Raw genomic sequence first — 21914 nt, 5'->3', positions numbered from 1 at the left:
ACCGACAGAAACGCATATCCAAACCCCGCGCCAAATATTGGTGGTTCAAAATGTCTTGAGTATTATTTGGCTAACCCCACAAAATGTGACATTCCACTAGTAATTAACAATTAAGAAATCACTACTTCGGTAGCACAAGCTAAAAGTCAAGTTTAAGAAGCGGTGTCTACGGTACCCGTGGAGGCACAAACCTTATCTTCAAACAAAAGCGCGAAACGCTTTCACCTCCCCAGTCAGTCCGTGCGGATCGCAACTCAGTGCAGCCTCTTCTCGGAGAACGCCATTGAGAAAGAGTGAGTGAAAGAGAGAGAGAGAGAGAGCGAGCAAGAGAGAAATAGAGCAGATCAGAGGAAGAGAAAGGAAAGAGACAGAGCGACATACTCTGAAAAAAGTGTCCATAATTCGTCACCCTTTCTTTCTCAATTTCCATCACAAACCCTACCGGTGCTTGGATGAACCAAAACCTATCGATCAGTCAGTGCTACACCTGGATCTCCTGACCAGCTCCGAGCAGGCATGTCCCGAAGGAAGCAGAGCAACCCCAGGCAAATTAAACGTAAGTTTTACAGCCTCGCTGTCCTGTTATCTACCAAAGCTTGTTGGAGAAGTTAAATTAGGTTAGTGAGTGACTAGTCACTTCAGCACCGATGTCAATTGGCAATCCCAGATTTAATTGATACTGTTGATGTAGTTTCGTTCATTGATAAATGAGTTATGTTTTTGATCAATCATATTCTGTCATATGCTATTGCTGAGAAAGGCGTTCCATCTTCTGACTTTTCAAATGATGTTTTTACAGATATAGGAGTTTGCTTGGTGTTTGCTAAAAAGTGGATAGGTTACTTTATAATATTTGACATATTTATGTCAAGCAAATCAGGATTCTATTCTTGTGATTTATTATAATGTGCTGATATGATCTTCAGACATTAAACACCTAAAGTTAAAGAGTGTATAACCTTTGCAAACTGTCTTCTTGGAATTCTGTTTCCAATTAAACAAATGAAGTATTTTATCTTAAGCAATTATGTAGTAATACTAATGTCAGATATACTGAATAACCTAAGTCAAATGAGGAACGTCCCCCTTCTCTCTCTCTCTCTCTCACACACACACACACACACACACACACACACACACACACACACACACACACACACACACACACACACACACACACACACACACACACACACACACACACACACACACACACACACACACACAAACTGTATAAATAAATTAAACCTAAATTAAAACTTTTACAATAATAGCATGAACCCTAATCATTCTGCAGAGTAGGTAGTGATTGTGTCACTGTCTAAATATATAATTGGTTATACACAATTATAACTGGACATGTTATATACATAAAAAAATACTGAAAAGTGTTCATGGTAATATAATAACTAAAATATATATGTCAAATACAATGGACAGTGTTTTTAATAGTACTACATGTACTTGTTGTTAGTTTGATCCCCATTTCAACAAAGCATTGTGCCTCTGGATCTCTGATAATTCAAGGGTTATTTCAATCACTTCAAATACCAACGCTTTGAGTGAAATACCATGTGACACCAGACAGAATGGATCTATATGGATTTTATTTCCTGTGATTTTAAACAAGCTGTGAAATGTGTTTATGTAATTCCAAATGTGGAATTGAAATGGCTGGCCTAGCAGGCTTCCCAGTGGAAATGTATCATACTAACAGTGGTCATAGCAACGTTGCATTTTAGGTCTGCTCTTTAGAGACTTGAAAACAACGGTGACTTTTTATTGTGTCTTTTTTCATTTTGTATCGGCAAAGATTCACCGTATTCATCATACTTTTCTTGTTATCAGCAGTGTAGTGAACCTACTGTACAATACAGTCCTATGTGGTTATTCTATATTGACCATGTCATTTAGCTGTATGACTATCTATGTGGTTATTCTATATTGACCATGTCATTTAGCTCTATGACTGTCTATGTGGTTATTCTATATTGACCATGTCATTTAGCTGTATGACTGTCTATGTGGTTATTCTATATTGACCATGTCATTTAGCTGTATGACTGTCTATGTGGTTATTCTATATTGGCCATGTCATTTAGCTGTATGACTGTCTATGTGGTTATTCTATATTGCCCATGTCATTTAGCTGTATGACTGTCTATGTGGTTATTCTATATTGACCATGTCATTTAGCTGTATGACTGTCTATGTGGTTATTCTATATTGACCATGTCATTTACGTCGGGCTGATTCACTGGGAATCCCTTGTCCTACGACTTGGGTTTATTTGAAGAGCAGGTAGGGAGAGACTCCTTTGGGATGTCTCATTGTTGTCGGACTTATAGACATGACGAGAAAAAATAATGAGTACTGTCCACTCACAAGATATTTTAGATAACTCAAAAATATATTTTTTGTTTCAATATGTGAAATAGTTATTCCAGTAATAGTGTGATTGGTAATGTGGATACAGCACAGTGTAGACATATATACTTCATTTATACAGTGTGTGTGTCTGTGTGTGTGTAAATTAGGATTCTTTTTTTACATGAGGAATTTACTTAATAGTGGTTACGATTAGTCAGTAATTGATTGCACTGTATATGGCTGTCAACAAAATGTAATTATATATTCCAGGAAGATTTTGAAACGTTAATTTTGTTGTTGTTGCAGTATCTGCAAAATGGCAATACATTACTGCAAAGGTCTATTTTCTAAAAGATCTTCAAAGGCTTGTCACTCACGGCCACAGCTTGTTTTATGCATTTACAGTTTCAACATATTTTACGTCATTTTAGTATTTTAGGCAAGTTAAGAAGTTGATTGTCGGAAATATATTTTTCAGTACCTATGAATATATTTTCAAAGAACACTTAGAAAATTGGTTCTGATTACCAAATGTAAGTGGGTATCATGGTTCTGAATTATGAACCTACCGGTTATAGATTCAATGCAAACGCTCCAAGACTCTTTTGATGTAGACCGAACAATTTAAATGATGTTTGTTGTAATTTAATGATAATACGAAGAAAAAAACTGTTTTTCTGCTCGGTATAATTACAGTGTAATTGGTATGCATGTGTTGCTATTCATGATTATTTTGAGCAGAGAAAGCATTGCTGATCTATGAGGAATACGCACAAACCTGTATACTATAGCCTAGCATGATGTGCTAAACCCACTTGTGTAAGAACCAATCACAAGGAGGATGCCTCTGAATTTTGTTGTCAAGCAAAGAAGTACTGCCTTGATGTGAGCATCCTCATATCCACTGTGACCCAGGCGTGCCTGAATTACTATGTCATGTGTAAGAGGTTGTTAATGAGAGGTGAGGAGTGAGGATACAGTGTTGAAAGAACTAAAGCATTAGTTAGAAACAGAAAGGTCAAAGGAAACATCGATGTGTCCTACCCCAGGAACTAGGAGCTAGGGAAAGGCCTGAGGACCAGGAACTAGGAGCTAGGGAAAGGCCTGAGGACCAGGAACTAGGAGCTAGGGAAAGGCCTGAGGACCAGGAACTAGGAGCTAGGGAAAGACCTGAGGACCAGGAACTAGGAGCTAGGGAAAGACCTGAGGACCAGGAACTAGGAGCTAGGGAAAGGCCTGAGGACCAGGAACTAGGACCTAGGGAAAGGCCTGAGGACCAGGAACTAGGACCTAGGGAAAGACCTGAGGACCAGGAACTAGGAGCTAGGGAAAGACCTGAGGACCAGGAACTAGGAGCTAGGGAAAGGCCTGAGGACCAGGAACCAGGCAATGCACAGAAAGTCAGCGCAGACAGTCATTCTAAAGGACAAAAAGGTTGTTGGGCGCAGTTTCCCCCCCATCCTGCATACATTGGGCCGTTATCTAAAATTGTGATTTATGCAGTATTTTAATATTTTGCTTATTCCTTCCCCTTGGGTGCTCTCTGAGCGGTGATAAAAAGGCGAAGCTGAAAGAGCACCATTAATTTGCTCCGATGACTGGGGAGATAAGGACAGATAATGGAAAAGATAAGCAGGGAAGATATACCATCAGAAACCCGATTATTACCATTAAAATTCCAACCCAGCAATCTGCAGCCGGCTGATAATTCCCTCTCCGTTTCCACCACTTTGGATGATAAGGCAAAAAATAGTCACTCAGTGCTCCTTGATTAGGCTGCCTGGATATCCCGATAATACTGTGATAAATTATGTATTTCCCCCTTGTTTTTTTCCTCTGAAACGTTACATCTGATTTTTTTCTTCTATATTTCTGGGTCGTCCCTGTATCCCTCCCTCCTTGCCTCTCTTCCTCTCCCAAGAAAGGGATAAAAACCCATACACTTTTATTGTAATAAGAGTTTGATAGAAAGGGGAGATAGTGGAGGAGGTGTTTTGTATGGGAGCACATATCAATGTTATCAGTCCATCTCTGTGGGCCAGCTGCTAGCTGCTGTTGTTTCTAGCCTTATCACCCCGTGCCAATATGCCAATAAATTGCCCAGATTGCCAGCTAGCCGCTCCAAAGTAGATCAGCTAAATTTGACAGAAATTATGGAAATATGGCTGATGCTCAGCGGATTGTGATTAGAGGAGAATATGTGAATTCCTTCAAGGCTCCCTCCTTCCCTCCCCCGTCTCACCTCTCTGTGGCTCCTAGTGCTATGCTGTGGTGTGTCCATACCTCTCCCACTGAGGGGTACATTTTGATTCTTAATAGGAAGGCAGAGATATGAACAGAGCTGAATGGAAAACGCCTCCCCTCAGAGTCATTTTTCTGTAAAATTGCTCCCAAAGTTTGGTGGCGTGTAGATGAGCCGAGATGATGTAGGGGGCCTCTTCCCCCAGTGTTGTTTATGGAGGAATCCTATTGGAAGGGTGTTGAGAGGGCCGTGCACAAGACATCCAATGTCAGATGTGCTTATTAAATTGACTTAGCACTCTTCCCTGGCCTAACTGTTGTCTTCACTACAGTACATGGTGCTGCCTGTGACTTCGTGAATTCCTGTTGTAGCGTTAACTAGTCCTTTACCAGATACAGGACTGCTCCTCTCTGCTGTTAAACCATTCAGAGTCCAGAACTTGTACTGTGCAGAAATTAAACTACACTGTGATGAGTATGTATATGTTCATTCTACAAGGATAACTACTGTATTATATATTAGTGTTTACTGAATTGGTTGCCTACGCCTACTTTCTGTGTGTGTGTGTGTGTGTGTGTGTGTGTGTGTGTGTGTGTGTGTGTGTGTGTGTGTGTGTGTGTGTGTGTGTGTGTGTGTGTGTGTGTGTGTGTGCTTGGCTGTGCATGCATGCGGGTGTGTGAGTGTGTGTGTGTTTGTTCATACGTGAGTGTGTGTGAGACTGGGGATTGTGGTCAACTTTAGGCCTGTGCTCTGTCATGAAAGGTAATCTGCCTAGGAGAAGTGCTGTCTTCTATTTGACCTCTGTCACAGCTGAATCAACTTGTAAATCAACTCAAGCAGTCTGATGTTTTGGGGGGGAATCATCATATCTGTGTTCGGATGCCAGCCTCTCGTATTTAAGGGTTTCTTTTTCATTCGCCTGACAATCACGCTGCCTCTCTTGTGCTCCTCATAGATTTCTGTCATATGAAGAATGGTTGTTGAATGCCAACTTTCCCTCAAACATCTGTTCCCTGCCAATAACAGCTTGTGTTGTGTTGCTTCCTCGTCGTCTTGGCGGATGGATCCCGGTTCGCCTTCACTCTCTTTCTCAAGCACTGATGTTGCACCACCAATGTATGCAAATAGCATGCTGTCTCCAGTCTTCACATGATTTCTGGCTATTTTATTTAACATTTATACTTTCAAGTATTGTTGTTGCGATTGTATGTCAGATTGACGTTAAGCGCCCGTTTTATAGGCCACATTTCGGATATAACATTAGCAACTATGAAATGGAATGTAGAGTGTGGATGGATGTGTGTTTCCTTTGTTGAAAAAACTGCCAGCTGAAGTGGAGGCTGAGCTGAAGTTGGCATGGCTGCTGAGTGTGTGTGTGAGTGAGTGGGTGTGAGTGTGTGTGTGTGTTACAGTGGTGCTGCAGTGCAGCTTGAACAGCACAATGAGATGTGGGCATTGGTCGCTGGGTTGCTGGTTTCAAAAGGTGGAGGTCATTTCCTGTTTCCTCTTTGTCTTCCTCTTTCCTGTAATTCCACCACCGTTATCCCAGTGACTCTTCACTGTTGCAAGCCATTATCTTCTCCTTCATAGTTGTCAATGGATGATTCAACATGGATTGTTGTTTTTCAGGATCTGATCACAAAAGTGTTTTTCGGTTTTAGTGCTGCTCTGCTGGCTACAGAGATGGGTTAGGATTAGATGGCTCAGTCCCTTTCAAAGAATTTCTATTAAAAGGACATGTTCTCTCGTACGTCCCTTTTCGTTTGCATGCCGTTGTAAATGAAATAAAATAATAGGTAATTGTGCCCCAACAAATCCTAATCGTTTGTTCCTCAGTTTATTTAGATTTGATATCAAGTGATGACTTTTGAGCCCCAGGTAACAATTGACTTTCAGCCGTTTGAGTTAATAGCCTTGTCTCTAGCTTGTACGGATCAATATGTGTATTAATTAATCACAGCTATCAGGAGCCGGATCTGGTTCCATTTGTTGTTACATCAGCAAAATATCAATAGAGAAAGTGGACTCCCTGATCGTCATGGCAACTTCATCTCTTAGGTCAAAGAGAGTTTATCTTATCTTGCTGCAGAGAGTGGCAAACTGCTTAGGAATCTAGTTTAGACTCTAAGATCATCGATTTAAGCTTTTTTTCTTGTTGTTTCGGGGAGGGGAGAAAAGAAGAGGGCTGCATTCTAATCACAACAGAGATGTTTAGATTTGAATATTGATCACTCTCCAAAGGCCATTATAGGATAGCTATGGCCTCTAGTCCAGCTGTTGTTCAAGTACGTCCTTTTAAGACCCAAACAAGGCTTTGATTATCAGTGTCAGCGTGTCAACACGGAGTATGTCTGTATAGCTGTCTGACAGTACGTTTCCTACTGCTACAGACATAGGCTGAGTCTGAAATGCCATCCTTCCCACTATATAGGATGCCAAGTCAGACACACAATACAATGTTTACAGACCAGTGTCTATACACATCCTGACACTTCTCTTCATCACGACACCATAAACATTCACATATATTATTTGGCATATTGAATAATAAGTAAATTGATAGATTTGGGTATATCCTTGTATCAGCCACATTTATCATGGTGCACAGTTCCTAAAAAACTGTATTGTAGATAACATAGCGTTAGGCTAGTTTTTTTTTCCGATAAAGTCTTTGTGTATATTATGAATATGGCCAGTTTTTCCAGGATGTGACTTTGCCATGTGCATGTTGATATGATATGAATATAATCATGTGTGGGTCTGCGCATCATCATGATGTGTCAGGGAGGTGGACCAGGGTCTGGTCTCACAGGAAGTTGGCCTGGTGGTGTAGGGATCTGCTGGGTCCCTCTATGACTATGGCCCAATTGGTACACTTTTCCCTATATAGTGCACTACTTTTGGCCAGAGCCCTGGTCAAAAATAGTGTACTACAGTATATAGGGGATACATTTGGGATGCACGCCATGCCTCTACCTCATCAGCAGGAGGATAGTCCTCAGGCTAGGAGCACACAGGAACATGTTTTTTTCCTCCCTCTCTTTTTGCCTTCGGGACACAATTGCCTCATTTAACATTCTCTATTTGGCCCCTGCCAAGAGGGGAAACAGCCAGGGAGTAAAAGAGCCACCACACATCATGAATTCTTTCATTTAACTTGTAAATTCCCTTTCACCTTGGTGATGGCTGCACAGTTATCTGTCGTGATGGCTGGAGATATCGCTCAATTAAGGGCTTTTCTGAGGTTACTCCCCAATATCGGAGTGATTTTTGTCGTCTGACGTCATGTTATATTATGGATATGGATATTATGGGTTCTGTTTGGGCTTTTAAACAGCTTAGAAGATCAACACTTGCCTTCCTCTGTTCTATTCTAAAGCAGAATGTTCAAGGACTCTAGTGTTCTAGAATTTCTCTGGAAACTTTTCCCCACTGTGGAGAAATACAGTTCCCATGTATATTTTGTGGGGAGAAAATGTTTCAATTCAAATCCAAATGAGTTCTGTGTTGTTTCAATGGTCAAATGTTGTGTTAATAATGTGCTATTAGTTACAGTGTTTTCACAAAGTCATGCATTATCACTGCAAATGTATTTTCTGGTGTGCCAGTTTCCTGCAGTGCAGGTTTGGTTGAATCCAGGCCCTTGAGGATAGAGGAAGTGACTCAGCCTAGCAGCTGTGAATGTAAAAATGAGTTGTGAACATGAGGTAATAACAAAAGTCTACAATTTCACCCTCACAGGAGCAACAACGTCCTTTGTTTTGATTTTCCATGACATATTAGGTGACTGAAAAGGGGTGATTTAGTCAACATCATTTTTTTGACCAAGATATGAGTTGGCACGGCAGAAAATGAAGCCCTAATAGCTGTTACGTTTAAGTCTCTCTCTTGGCAGGAATTAGCCAAGGCTGTGAAGGACTAGAACCGGGGAAGATAGAACTTTGCATTTCTTGGGCATTAAGGATAAAACACGTCAGACGTCGTAGTTAAGGGATAGGTGGCTACAGCGGATTAAGGAGCAAGCCTTTCAGTTCAATTTGTACATCAGCATTTCTCTGGGCCCAACAGCACAAAACACACAGCACTGCTAAGGGTTCACTGGAAAATCACTAATGACAAAGCTTTGTAAATAGATAAACAATTTATGTCAAATGTGCTGAAAATATAAAACAAACTTCAAAACATGTTAATACTTTAAAGAGGCTATGTTTTGATTCGCAGCATAGCGTGGCAGCATAGCGCGTACGGCTGTTGACAGCCCAGTTTACATCCCCCTGATCAGAGGGCATATCTGCATATGATTAGCCTGGATGCATGCAAATATTCATAATGGAATGATATGCCAATTGTCAGTGGCTGATGTTGATCGATTATGTTTTAAATGAGATTATGCAAATCAGATTGGAGGAAGAAGTGAGTCTGATTGGCTGTGATGAGAAGAGTGACAGGTTGTAAAGTGTTATTTCTCCTGTCCTGTAATTAGTCCCCAGCAGTTTGAACTATGTCAAACAAATAGCTATGAAGTGAGATGGTGATGGAACTGCCTACCTGCCTTTCAGAATCAGGCAGCAGTGGATCTCATCTCAAAGAATTCTAATCTGGTAATTGCTAAAGACTGGTTTGGTGACAGTGACTGAGTAGCTTTGGCCGAGCAAAATGCTTTGCCTTATTATATCAGATGTGGTTTTTTTTAACCAAGGTTCCACCAATCAGCCATTCCCTAGGACCAAACCACAGATCGCTTGGCTAAACGCTAAAAGCATCCTCTCATTCAAGACATGATACTTAGAGTCCCAGTTTAGTCTAACTGAAAACTATTGATTTCTGTCTCTATAAAAGGATGGTATTAACGTCCGTGATAAAATGGTGGTGATGCTTTAGTGGGTGTAACATGCTGGTCTACACAGACCTAGAACCCAGAGCAGACCGTGCTCTCTCTGTGTGAACCATGTGTCTGGGATTCTCCAAAGAGACCCATTTGACCATAATGAAGTTTTTTAAGCTTCTGAAACAGAATAACAACTGGGTCAGATGATAAGCTCGAGCAAAACAGGGGAAGAAAGTAGAAGAAAGTGATTGAGTGATGTCTCTGGCTTTGCCGCCATCACAAGCAGTTGACAGTTAGTTTAGGATCAGATGATTTCACTCTCTAGATTAGAGTGAGGGGAAGCTAGGCAAATCTTCAGGACAAAAAGGTCAAGGGCTTCTCTCCTCTCCTTCTCTCCTCTCCTTCTCTCCTCTCCTTCTCTCTCTCTCTCTCTTTTTCTCAACAGCTTGCTTTAACAAACAGGGAAATGTTGCTAAGATTCGTGAAAAAAGACAGAACATACCGTCACAGCTAGTAATATTCTATGGAATGACTGACTATAGTTGGAAAATATAGCTCACTGGCCCTGTGGTCAGCATTAGCCCTAGACTGTAACATTTCCTTCTCAGTCATTTGAATATAATTTTCCTTTGGAGTATTGAATAAGATGAACAACAGCTTTCATTTGGGGTAAATCTGTTCTTGTCAGCAGGATCTGATAATGCTACGTGGTACCATAGTATGAACCAGCTAACCAGTGAGAACATGGAAGTTGTTTGAGGTGGAAACTACAGCAACTCTCTCTGTGGTTTCTGAAGGGTTGAACAATGAACAGTGACAATGGATGACTGGATGATTGAATGATTGAATGATTGGATGATTAGATGCGTACTGTAAACAAACACAATCCACCACAACCCTCTACGTCTACATCGTCCTCAGCATCAGCCCTTCCAAAACCACCAACAGAGAATCCTTTCCCAGTACAAAGTCTTTGTGAGATGTGGTAAGATACTGGATCTCCAAGTTAATAAGGTATTGTCTAGTCCACTGCTCTTTGAATAGTGTGAAGTCATCTCTATATCCAGTTAGCTGGTCTTGGAGTCTGGAAGTCACAGCAGATTTTAGGTACAACTGTTTACTAAAATCTAAAGTCATCCAAAAATGATATGGCTATACTTTTCGACAGCCACAACGATGCCGCTGTTTATGTGATATTGTGATCACACACACACACACACACACACGCACGCACGCACGCACGCACGCACACACACACACACACACACACACACACACACACACACACACACACACACACACACACACACACACACACACACACACACACACACACACACACACACACACACACACACACACACAGCCTTATGGAAATTATTATGAAGGGCAGCATGTTGGTGATTCAGTAATGTGAGTGGTGTGTGTGATGCAGTAGAACCTGTCTCTTCAGACAGCCAGGCTGGGCCGTCCCCATTTAACAGGACTCTATCGTCCATTAGCTTTGTCTAGGGGACGCTTTCAACATCAGGGTCTCACTTGGAATGAAGTGGCTATGATAACAGCAGTCAAACTGCACTATTACGAATCAGTTCTTTTAATCATCTTCCATTGAAAAACCATTCCTCCTCTATTGACTACAACCACTAACCTGACAAAACAGGGATTAGCCCAAAGAGATGTTCAGACAATGGAAACCGTCCATCCAGCCAGCATTAGGGAAAGCAACCACTGTTTGTTTGAAGTGGTTGAAATGACAACCTTCTTGTCAAAGACTCCTCCAGGAGAATAAAAGGGATTTGTAATGAACATAATAATTATATCCTACGTGTTTGACCTATGGTGTCCCGTTACAATGCTTCAATCCTTCAGCAATGCTTGGCGTGATGATAAAAACCCCATTATACACAGTGAAAAAGTAATGAACTTTATTTATCAAAGATGTTTGTCAGGCAATGTTGTTATTTGAGTGAAGACCAATATACTGAAGTTTTTGTGTTATTTGTAGCATTTTGCCCAGAAACATTTTAGTTCAACTCATATCTTTCCAATGTCCCTGCAAGTGATGTCTAAACAGGGTGGCTGGTTTTATCTGAAATGCAGTTCTTAGTTTCATGTAAAACATCTCATTCTGGGGCTTTAGCTGCAGCTGCCTTATCGTTTTCCCATATTTCTCCCTAGTCATTTATTTCAATCCCCCAGGTTTATATGTTTCACTCTCCTTTCATTCCTGGGATTGCCTTTCATAAGTTCAAACACTCTACAACACTTCTGGTAACTTTAGATGTGTATTCACTGTGATTCAACACTGGTTTTTGTATTGTACTGTAGAGCATAGAGTGTCCAGCTCTGTCTTGAGCCTGAACTAAGACGTTGAAAACATCATGACCTAAATCAGTGATGAATAATAACAGAACAGAAGCATCCCCTAAGCAGGTATTGTATAGGCTACCTACAGTAGGTCTACAGTATGTGAGAGAGGGAGAGAGTGTGTGTTCATACTGTACCTGCATGGTGCTCCTCTACAGCTCCAGTTCCTGTGGTTGCTTTGGTCTTTGTCTGCCACCTATCAGCGTATCAGCAGTATGTCTGAGGCCCAGTTGTATAATGCACCATTTATGGCTTTGTGGGGGTAGACGGCGGCCGGGCAGCGGAATCGCCCCAGGCCTTCCCCTCAGTGAGTGGATTAACATCGGCCTGCTTTAGCGCTGCTCTACCACGGTGTGAAATCTGCCCCGCTCTGGGTCCAGGCGACGGACCCCACTACCCCGCTCCCCCCCTCAACGCAAAGCCTCTCACAGCCATCTGTGAAATGCAGAAACTCTGTGTCTAAGTTGAGTTCAGATCCCAACCGCCAGCCGTGGCCGGGGCCAGGAAGCAAATGGGCAGGCAATTGATGGTTGGGGATCAGCTCACTGATGTCGTGCCGCATGTGCAGGAACCCTGCCTGCCCCCCCCCCCCCCCCCTCCCCCCCGCACCGCGGGCGTGTTGGAGGAGGTCTGGGGCTCTGGGCGCTGGCCGAGAGATCTCTGCCTGGTTCCTGCTTGCAGGTCCAAATCCCCCCTCTGTGCATGCCTGCCTGCCTGCCTGTGTGGAGGCGGTGCCACTGCTCCCCTGAGCCCATGCCCAGTCCTTTGAAGATAAGATTTTGATACAGAGTCCCTTTCGGTACGTCGCTAGCTAACGGATGCTCTTTGTGTGTGTCACTGCCCATGCCTGGCCTCTGCTTAGAGCCTGGGGCCACAACTCTTGGTCATAAGGAATGTATAGGTTGTATTTAGGTGAGGGGTGGATAACTACCCTGATAATGGGTGGTGGGGATGTTAGTGGTTTAAACATTAGTAGTAATGTTGAACCACAGAGTTGTTGATTAGTCTCTGGTGTTCATCATAAATGCATCAAAACAGATATTTTCTGTGTAATTTGTTTATCTCAAGATTTGTAGTTGATTTGATTTTGAAGTTGTTTTTATCCATTAAGGGTCCAGTACACAAATAATTCTCCAAACTATTGAATCTGTGTTTCTTCTCTATTCTATTATGGTGATTATCTGATGACTCACTCTCTGGCTGATTGTGGGTTTCTTGCCCATATTTTAACATTGGAGAGTCACTTTCAACACTTCTCACTCTCAACATCTGCATGAAAAAAAGAAGTGGAGAGAAGAGAGCTCATCATAATCAGTTCTTTTTTGAATGAGGAACTCAACTCAAAATGTTCCCTTGATTTTTTTTCATCCTGTGGCTTTGGAGTTCAGATCTGTGCATAATGTCTTGTGATTGCATGGCATTATGGAGGTTTGTGAAAGCCGTCTCGCCTCTGAGTCCAGCACCACCACCACTAGCAGCAGCAGCACATCTTTCCATCCACACACACACACACACACACACACACACACACACACACACACACACACACACACACACACACACACACACACACACACACACACACACACACACACACACAGGCTGCTCATCAGTGATGGAGCGTTGATTGCTTTTTGATACCCATCCAATATGGACGGTGTCCTGCATACATCCGCTAATTAGAATGTACTTACAGTGTCTGTGTGATAGCATACACCCAACACTCATCATCATCAGATCACATGTCCAATCTCTGTCTGTCTGTCTGTCTGTCTGTCTGTCTGTCTGTCTGTCTGTCTGTCTGTCTGTCTGTCTGTCTGTCTGTCTGTCTGTCTGTCTGTCTGTCTGTCTGTCTGTCTGTCTGTCTGTCTGTCTGTCTGTCTGTCTGTCTGTCTGTCTGTCTATCTATCTATCTATCTATCTATCTATCTATCTATCTATCTATCTATCTATCTATCTATCTATCTATCTATCTATCTATCTATCTATCTATCTATCTATCTATCTAACCATACTCAGCTTAGTCACTATGTAAATTCCCCTGAGTGGAAAAGCTATAATTCAATGGAAGAAGTATTCGCTGGAAGCAGTTTGCAAGGTAAACAAATATATTTATGGAGGCAGCAAACTACTTCGGGGAGACTCCCAAGAGGGTGCTTTAACCATGCAGACAGAGCCCTGTTGAGTAAAGATCAGCTGGAGGTTGGAAGAGAATACAGTGGCTGTATCCATGGAGTAACAGCAGTGTGTGTACAGTAACTGTTCTCTGTCCACTGTCCATGTCACTGTGACTCTGTCTCCTGCCTGTGTACAACTAATAGACATACTGTCCGTTTCTGTGTGTGTGTGTGTGTGTGTGTGTGTGTGTGTGTGTGTGGGGGGGGGGGGGGGGGGGCGTTCCAGAAACATACTGAGAGAATGCAATGGGGCGTCTCTCTGAAATGTATAGCCATCCTCAACAGCTTTCACACATCATAGTGGTACACACACACACAGCGGCTCCCAAGAGTGAAAGACTAACGTGCAGGATGTGGAAGGAGGGGAGTAGAAACAGAAATCTCACTGCTGTTTCCTCAGGTAATCTTGACTGTGATCTTAATTCCAATAAAGTGTTTTTTTTTGTATAAGCCAGATCAAAATGCACTCGACTCCACTGGTATTTCTGGGGTCATACTTTATGGAATATCATTTCAGATAACAAGTGTAATCCTTTGGGGGAAGTGATGTATATTGACCAACTCAGTAATAACCTGCCTACATCTCCAGACCTTATACTATAGTAAAAAGGGTGAATAACTATTTGTGCTCTCTGATCAATCAAATAGGACTTCCTGTATTGTATGATACACCCAGATCCCAGAAGGGGACAACACTAATATGTACTGTACTGAAGATGAACAGCATCTTATTCTTTCCACTGCTTTGATCAGCAAAACCTAGGCCATAGGTGGCAATATTACATTAGTCCTTTTATATTATTGAATGTAATATATCCAATAGTTTAAGTCCTATTTGTGACAAATTATTCTCTTAATTAACCCCATGGGAATCAATGAATTTGTCCCAATAGTGTCTGCATCCATTAGCAGAGGAGCAACCAGGTGACCTGTAAGGATAGTGATGGTAGTGTTTATGGTTCTACCTCCAGCTTGTTGTCTTCCGTCCGTCAGTCAGCCAGTGAGAGAGACGATGCATCCCTCTTCTCTCAGATCATCTCATCAGGGTGTGCGTGTGTGTGCGTGTGTGTGCATGTGTGTGTGTGTGTGTGTGTTATCTTGACTGGCCAGACTCATGACCTCCTGGCTCTGACAGTGGCCCCAGGATTGAGGGACAGAACCAGGGCAGTGGAAGGAGACATATCTATTGTGAAAATACTTATTTTCAATTAAATTCATTAGTAACATTAATATACATTTGACTGGCTATTGTATATATTTATAGAGAAGAGAAAAAGACAGTTGACGAGCCTCATGCAACAGTGCACAATAACGTGAAACATTCGTTGAAATGAATGCAAATGTAGCCTACGTCTTGGATTTTTTTTGGCTATTTGGGAGTTTTCCACGTCTGACAGATATCTCTGTCAGTAGGCCCAAGGCCTAACATATGGAGTGAAAAACACAAGAAAGAAAAATGTCTGCCTGATATGCTGAGAACTGTACAAATTCATGAGCCATCAAAGACTGCAATATTTATTTTCCTTTGCATTGCAAAATAGAGAAATGAATGGCCCGGCTTCCCCTGTAAAGACAAACTTGAAAGCAATCACCCAGAGTTCTTTAAACATTTTCTGTGTTGTGTATTATGCAGCGTTCTACTGTCTATGTAGTCTGTGCCGTCTAACTGCCTTTTGAAGTCCTACTCCCTGACTGTACTGTATTTGCTTTTCACCAATTCTTTCCCACTGTGTCTCTGCTGGTTTGAAAGTGTGACCGATCGGGCGGTGAAAGCATCTCTATCAATTCACTTTGCTTCTTGGCTCCTCGGCCGGAAGAACAGCTCCAATTGGTCGTTTAGTTAGTGGTTTGTAAATTAATAACATGCAGGTCAGGGTTGTTGTCTGTGTTGGCCTAAGGTGAGTCTGGTGGAGCAGAGCAGAGAGGAGCAGAGCGAGGCACCAGATTGGGGACAGCAGGGAAGGACAGATGCCCCTATTACAGCCCTGCTGTCCCAGACTTCCCTATCCCTGCTGGGGTGTGATCTTAGTACCACACCACAGGTCTAGGAGACAGCCATCTTCCCAAAATCTCTGACAGCAGCCTCTTTAAAAAATGTTTTATTTAAAATGTGTTTGTGTGTGTGTGATCACGCTAAAATAGAAATCAGTGACTGCTGAGTTGTTCAATGATGTCCATGACTCTCCATCTCACCCTACCTCTCTCCCCCTCTCCAACTTGTTATTTTTCTGTTACAATGTCTTTGCAGTGTGATACAGTAAGCTTGCCACACAGTGCCTTCAGAAAGTATTCGCACCCTGGCTTACAGCCTGAATTTTAAATGGATAAAATTAAGATGTCAGTGGTCTACAGACAATGTGCCACAATGTCAAAGTGGAGAAAACTGGGGATGGATCAACAACATTGTAGTTACTCCACCACACTAACATACAGTAATTGACAGAGTGAAAAGAAGGAAGCCTGTACAGAATATATCTGTTTGCAACAAAGCACTAATGTAATATTACACAAAATGTGTTAAATACAACACATTACTGAGTACCACTATCCATATTTTGAATCATAGTGGTGACTGCATCATGTTATGAGTATGCTTGTAATCGTTAAGGACCGGGGAGTTTTCCAGGATAAAAAATCCTAGAGGAAAACCTGCTTTAGTCTGCTTTCCACCAGACACTGGGAGATTGAAAATCTATGGTGAGACTTAAAATGAATGTTTAGCAATGATCAACAACCAATTTGACAGAGCTTGAAGAATAAAAAAAATAAAAATGGGCAAATATGGTTCAAACCAGGTGTGCAAAGCTCTTAGAGACTTAGAAAGACTGTCATTATGGAGTATTGTGTGCAGATTGGTGAGAAAAAAAATACGTATTTAATCCATTTTGAATGTCCGGCTGTAACACAACAAAATGTTGAATATGTCAGGGGGTATGAATTCTTTCTGAAGGCCCTGCTGATTCCACTGAATGAAGAGATACAGGCAGCTCAACAAATTCCACTGGCTATTTTTTTAAGCGCGCCACAAAGTGTCCTATTTCTAACACCATTATCCTGTGAGTCTCTATGAAAGAGCGCTCCTTTTCTCTTGTGAAGGTGTGGGTGGGGGGAGGGGAGGGGAGGAGACTGCGTAAACCCCGGCCGCATGGTCGTTATCTGCACCAGATGCAGGTTGACTTCAGACTTTCAATGGAAGGTAAAGAGAGGGGAAATTAATGAGAGCCATAAAGCCAGTAGGATAAATAATTAGGCAACCAAACAACCATCCACCCCAAGATCCATGCAGCCACAGGAAAATCTGCCTCACTGCTCACTAGCTTTTAGTTTCCACTGTTTCTCAAAACTGTGGCTGATGTCAGTTTTTGTCTTTGGTGTGTTTTTAACTCGATTCACTTTTTGGCATGAAAGTCAGTGCTGTTACTCTTCATGAATAATCACTATGACAGGCCTCTCCGTCCTGCCAACGGTAATTGGTCAGATGACTTCCTAGTTGAGACGTTCGTTTCAACGTTAGACAGAACGCTTGTGACAATTCAGTTGTCAAAAGGTGTGTTTGTAAATCAGTGGGAAGAGAAGGTGTCACACTGGAGTGAATGTTTGTGTGGAGTAAGCTGACGTCCTCATGCATTTGGCATGTCCAGTGTTCACAGTTAGTTGACATATTAACCTCATTTTAATAATCCATATAATTCATCTATACTTCTGTGCCACCTAATTTATTTTGAGCTGTCAAGCAGACTGCTCCTGCCTTGGTATAGTATCACTAGGCTTATGCAACTAGGTTACTGATGTCATTGTATTGAACTGATGGTTTCTCCAGCACGTCCTCCTTGGGATCCAAGATAATGTTGTAGCATTAGAGGACAAGACCGTGGTAATGTACTAGCGTATATTACATTGGTATGTTTACCTGCGGTGTGTCTGTGTCGGTGTGTCTGTGTCCCCCGACAGACAGACAGACAGACAGACAGACAGACAGACAGACAGACAGACAGACAGACAGACAGACAGACAGACAGAGATCAGTGAGAGACTTACATTATCCTGTAGCAGTCTTTGATGGCTATTTATGGTTCTGCACTATAATCTGTGTCTCTAATCTCATTCAGAGATATAAATAAACAAGTAATGCTGTACATAAAAGAGAGAAAGCACATGGGTGAGCATCGCAGGGATTATGGTAATTTTGAGGATAAGTAAGAGGTGTTTAAAACATGACTTTTTAATAGGGGAGGAAGTAACTTCCTTTAACAGATCAGTTTGCACTGTCTGAACTCTACACTGGAATTAATATGCAAATAATTAACAAAGAAACCACACAATTTCTGTAAACTCTATGCATGGATGCATGTTGCAGTAAACAGGTTTTTAGACATCATTTAAACTCATTATAAAAGTAATAAGAATGCAATGTTAAAATGGGGGTTGTCTTAAATCACCCTCCAGTGTGAATGTGTTCCTCTAGTAACGGAGAAGGTAGTACACAGCACACACATTCCCCTGGCCATTCTATTGGTCTGAGAAGCTCTCGTAACACTTGTTTAGCTCTAGATGAATGACTACTTTTTTAATGATCAAAGCGTCAATAGTGGAGGATACCTACCTTCTTCTGAATCAACTCACCTATATATGCCAGTTGATTTCAGGGCAGTTTTTCGTTCCACCTAATCTCTTCCAACATGACATTTGGAAACTCTGAAATCAATTATGTGTTCTCTACCCAAATGAAACGCAAAAAAACGACTATATGACTTAAAAGTCGGCCAAGCTCACCTTTGACACGCTGCATTACAAAGGGAAAGGGAAATCACACTGCATACCTGATCCATAAAAAATCCTTTGAAATGGATTGCAGGGCCTGGGTTGGATCCAGTCCTGGCGCTAGTTGTGGCATTGATGGCACAGCCCTTGGGCACGGGGATACTTGGCCTGGACAAGATGGACGGTTCCTGGGCCCGTATCAGTGGGCACTGGGCCGTCCTCGGGGAGCTTCTAAGCCATGCCGTCTGAAGAAGAACTGATGGCTTTGGCAGAACATGTGGACATGCTGTGGTTTTTATTTCAGTCAAAACAGCCCCGATGCTATCGCCTTCAGTCACCCAACCCAACACAGGCAGCAGCAGCAAGCTGACCTAAATGATTTTGCTTCACACAAGTTCTTCTCTTTCAAAAACGCATCAAAACGGAACTGAAGTTTTTCTTTTGTTCTCCCTTTAGAACGGGTTTTGCCTCATGAATTGTTGTTGAATTGTTGTTTCATCTCAGGAGACATCAAAATGCAATATCGTTAATATCCCTCCTAAATGTTCAAATCTATAGAGGAACACCTTGAACTACCTAACAGCAAAGTTAGATTGCTGCATCGAAAATGATTCCAGTATGATAATTATCAACACCAACCAAATTGTTTCTACTACGAGAGGAAATTGACAGCTTCAACTCTTTCAGAAGTAGTTAGTTGATACCTATCCACAGGCTAATGGAACCGCCACCTTTGATGAGAAGTTGAAACGAGTGTTGCTGTGTAGGCTTGGCACAATACTAGACATAGCTGGAGGGGCTGTGGAGCAGAACAGAGCAGAGAGGAGCGTAAGGGATCGAGACATTTAAACGGGCCTCATCCAGAGGTGACAAGGGCACCGTGTTCTCTGAACTGTAGGTGTGAGCCCGCTGCTGTGTCTGTCTTTCATTGTCTTTTATTTTCCTATTCTTTTAAATGGACCGTTTTTTTTTTCTACTAGAAGGTTTTTTGATATCCATTTAGATTGGAGGTTCATTAAAAAAAGCTCAGACAATAGAGTGACTTCTAATTAAGCCGCACTGCATCTGGCCCCTGGCACCCTATCCCGGTGTTCCATCTATTTTGCTGGGGAGAATTCATTTGTTTCTTAATTAAGAAAAACACCAATTGCGTGAAAAATATGCTTATGGTACCTGAATCCTAATGAGTTAAGTAGTGAGGGGGATAACTCATTCCAGTAGCCCTAGAAATGAACTGGGACCTGATAAAAATGAACTAACTAGCCTTGCATAAATTGAAGCTGAGGGAAAGTGCTCCATCATCATGGCCAAGACAATATGCAAACTATCTTCAAAGAAATCAAATTGCCGGAATGTTTTCATTTGCATGTATTAACTATTACCATAATGAGTAGAAGTGACATTGGACTCGGATTGTGTGTCTGTTCGATTGATAACTCTGCTGCATCTGTAAATAGTCTCCCCGCAAAATGATGCTACCAGTCAAATCAGTGTTGAACTGTGGAGAGGTTTTTACCGCCTTGTACAAACCTGATGCAGTGTTGAATCTGTGTCATCATCCTGTAACCGCTATCCTTAAACAGGAAGCAGCTGGGAGACGTTGTCTTTAAGACACTGCTGTGGAGGAGAGGAGAGCACCTGGCTGGGGGCAAGTTCCATGAGGCTGTAGCTGGACCCAGAACCAGAACCAGATTCAGTAGGCAGGGAGGCACACTGCTCCCCCACATGTCTCAACCCTTCCAGGGTACCAGCAGCTCACTTATCTCCTTCCTCAACACCCCACCATAGCCCACGTTGGAGAGTCGCGGGCAACCAGCCAAAGATACTGATGTTTTTGTACTGCAGGCGTCATGCAAAACATTTGAACTGTCTTAATATTCCAAATCATTTTTTCAACATGCTATTTCAGAGGATCAGCCGCTTGGGTCAAATTATTCAATTAAGTGTCTGTTTATTACTGATACCAAAGCTGGGTAGCAGTTCTACTTATCACCTTTTCTGCAGATTGGTGTTCTCGCAGAATACCACCATAAAGATTGCCTCCCTGTAATTAAAATGGCACAGAGACAAATCTGGCACAGGGGCTAAGACACGGGGAAATGAGGGAGGTAGGGGGAAATTGCAGGGGGCAACGTTCTCTGTCATCCAATGAAAAAGTTTGGGCTACAAGCGTTTAACTAAACGGGTGTCAGAGAGGATATATGGCGAAGGAAGAGGATGGGTGTGAGGCGAGTAGAGGAAACTATGAACCTTTGGGTGGCGTCGTTGTTGTTGTTGTTGATAGCTGCTGTTGTAGGCTACAGAAGGCGGTTGGTTCATGAACAGTTGGTGGTGAACGGTCGGTCTCTTGTTGCCATTCATTTTGAACCAAATGGGTAAACAGGAGGCTGGATGCTAGTCTGATTCGTCCGGTGGCACTGCATTGCTGTTTGGATGTCCTCCTAAACCACAGCCAAGCTTCCCTCCCAGAGCTGTGTTTGATGAGCAATTGGCAGGCTATAGAGACACGTGTACTCGCATCTCGTGGCAAACATACCTTTCACAGAGTCAGACTCGACAGACATGTGACTTCTCAGAGAGAGGGAAAGGAGAAGGAAATGAAAGCAGCAATAAGCTGGGGATGTTAAACCCAGACACGAGAAAGACGTGAGACACGACTTTGGATTTAGACAAAATCTTCATGCGCTTTTGACAATTTGCATTGTTATCGCCTGATAACTGGTGATGTTTTTACTTGGTTGTACATTTTTATGTGGAATATGTTAAACGTAAACCGGGCTATAACGACTCCCTTAATGACGTGGGGATCTTGCTCCCCCCCCCCCCCCCCCCCGGATCGCGTCTTAGTGGGCTTCCAGTGCGGGATGGCTGATATCTGAATATTAAAAGCGAGTTTCAAGCTCATCTGCAAATGTGATTTGCACATATCACACTTCTGCAGTCACCAGGCTGCTTCATCGCCAAGCTTCTGAGCAGAGAAGGGCAGAGAGAGAGAGAGAGAGAGAGAGAGAAAAGAGAAGAAGAAGTATATATGGGGTTGCTATTGATTTATTCCATATCTGACCTAATTTAAATCCCTGCCAACAAACTCATATGCATACTGTAGATTTTCTAAATTAGAGAGCGCAAACCTTGAGCTTCAGTGAGAGACAGGTGTAAACATCAG

At 42.3% G+C, this 21914-nt stretch overlaps 1 protein-coding gene across 1 annotated transcript in view; it reads left to right on the top strand.

The window, feature by feature from the left end:
* The first annotated feature begins 233 nt into the window (after positions 1 to 233).
* Positions 234 to 21914, top strand: part of LOC139424150 (zinc finger protein ZFPM2-like) — a 143327-nt gene continuing 121646 nt past the window's right edge. Inside the window, exon 1 of the mRNA XM_071175843.1 lies at positions 234 to 556. Coding sequence (XP_071031944.1) covers positions 517 to 556 — 40 coding nt within the window. The 5' untranslated portion in view covers positions 234 to 516. The remainder of the gene's footprint in view (positions 557 to 21914) is intronic.

Source organism: Oncorhynchus clarkii, chromosome 2 (assembly GCF_045791955.1).
Source record: "Oncorhynchus clarkii lewisi isolate Uvic-CL-2024 chromosome 2, UVic_Ocla_1.0, whole genome shotgun sequence".
In the NCBI taxonomy this organism is placed as follows: domain Eukaryota; kingdom Metazoa; phylum Chordata; class Actinopteri; order Salmoniformes; family Salmonidae; genus Oncorhynchus; species Oncorhynchus clarkii.
Note: the sequence above shows the minus strand (reverse complement) of the source record. Positions and strands in the feature narration are given on the sequence as shown.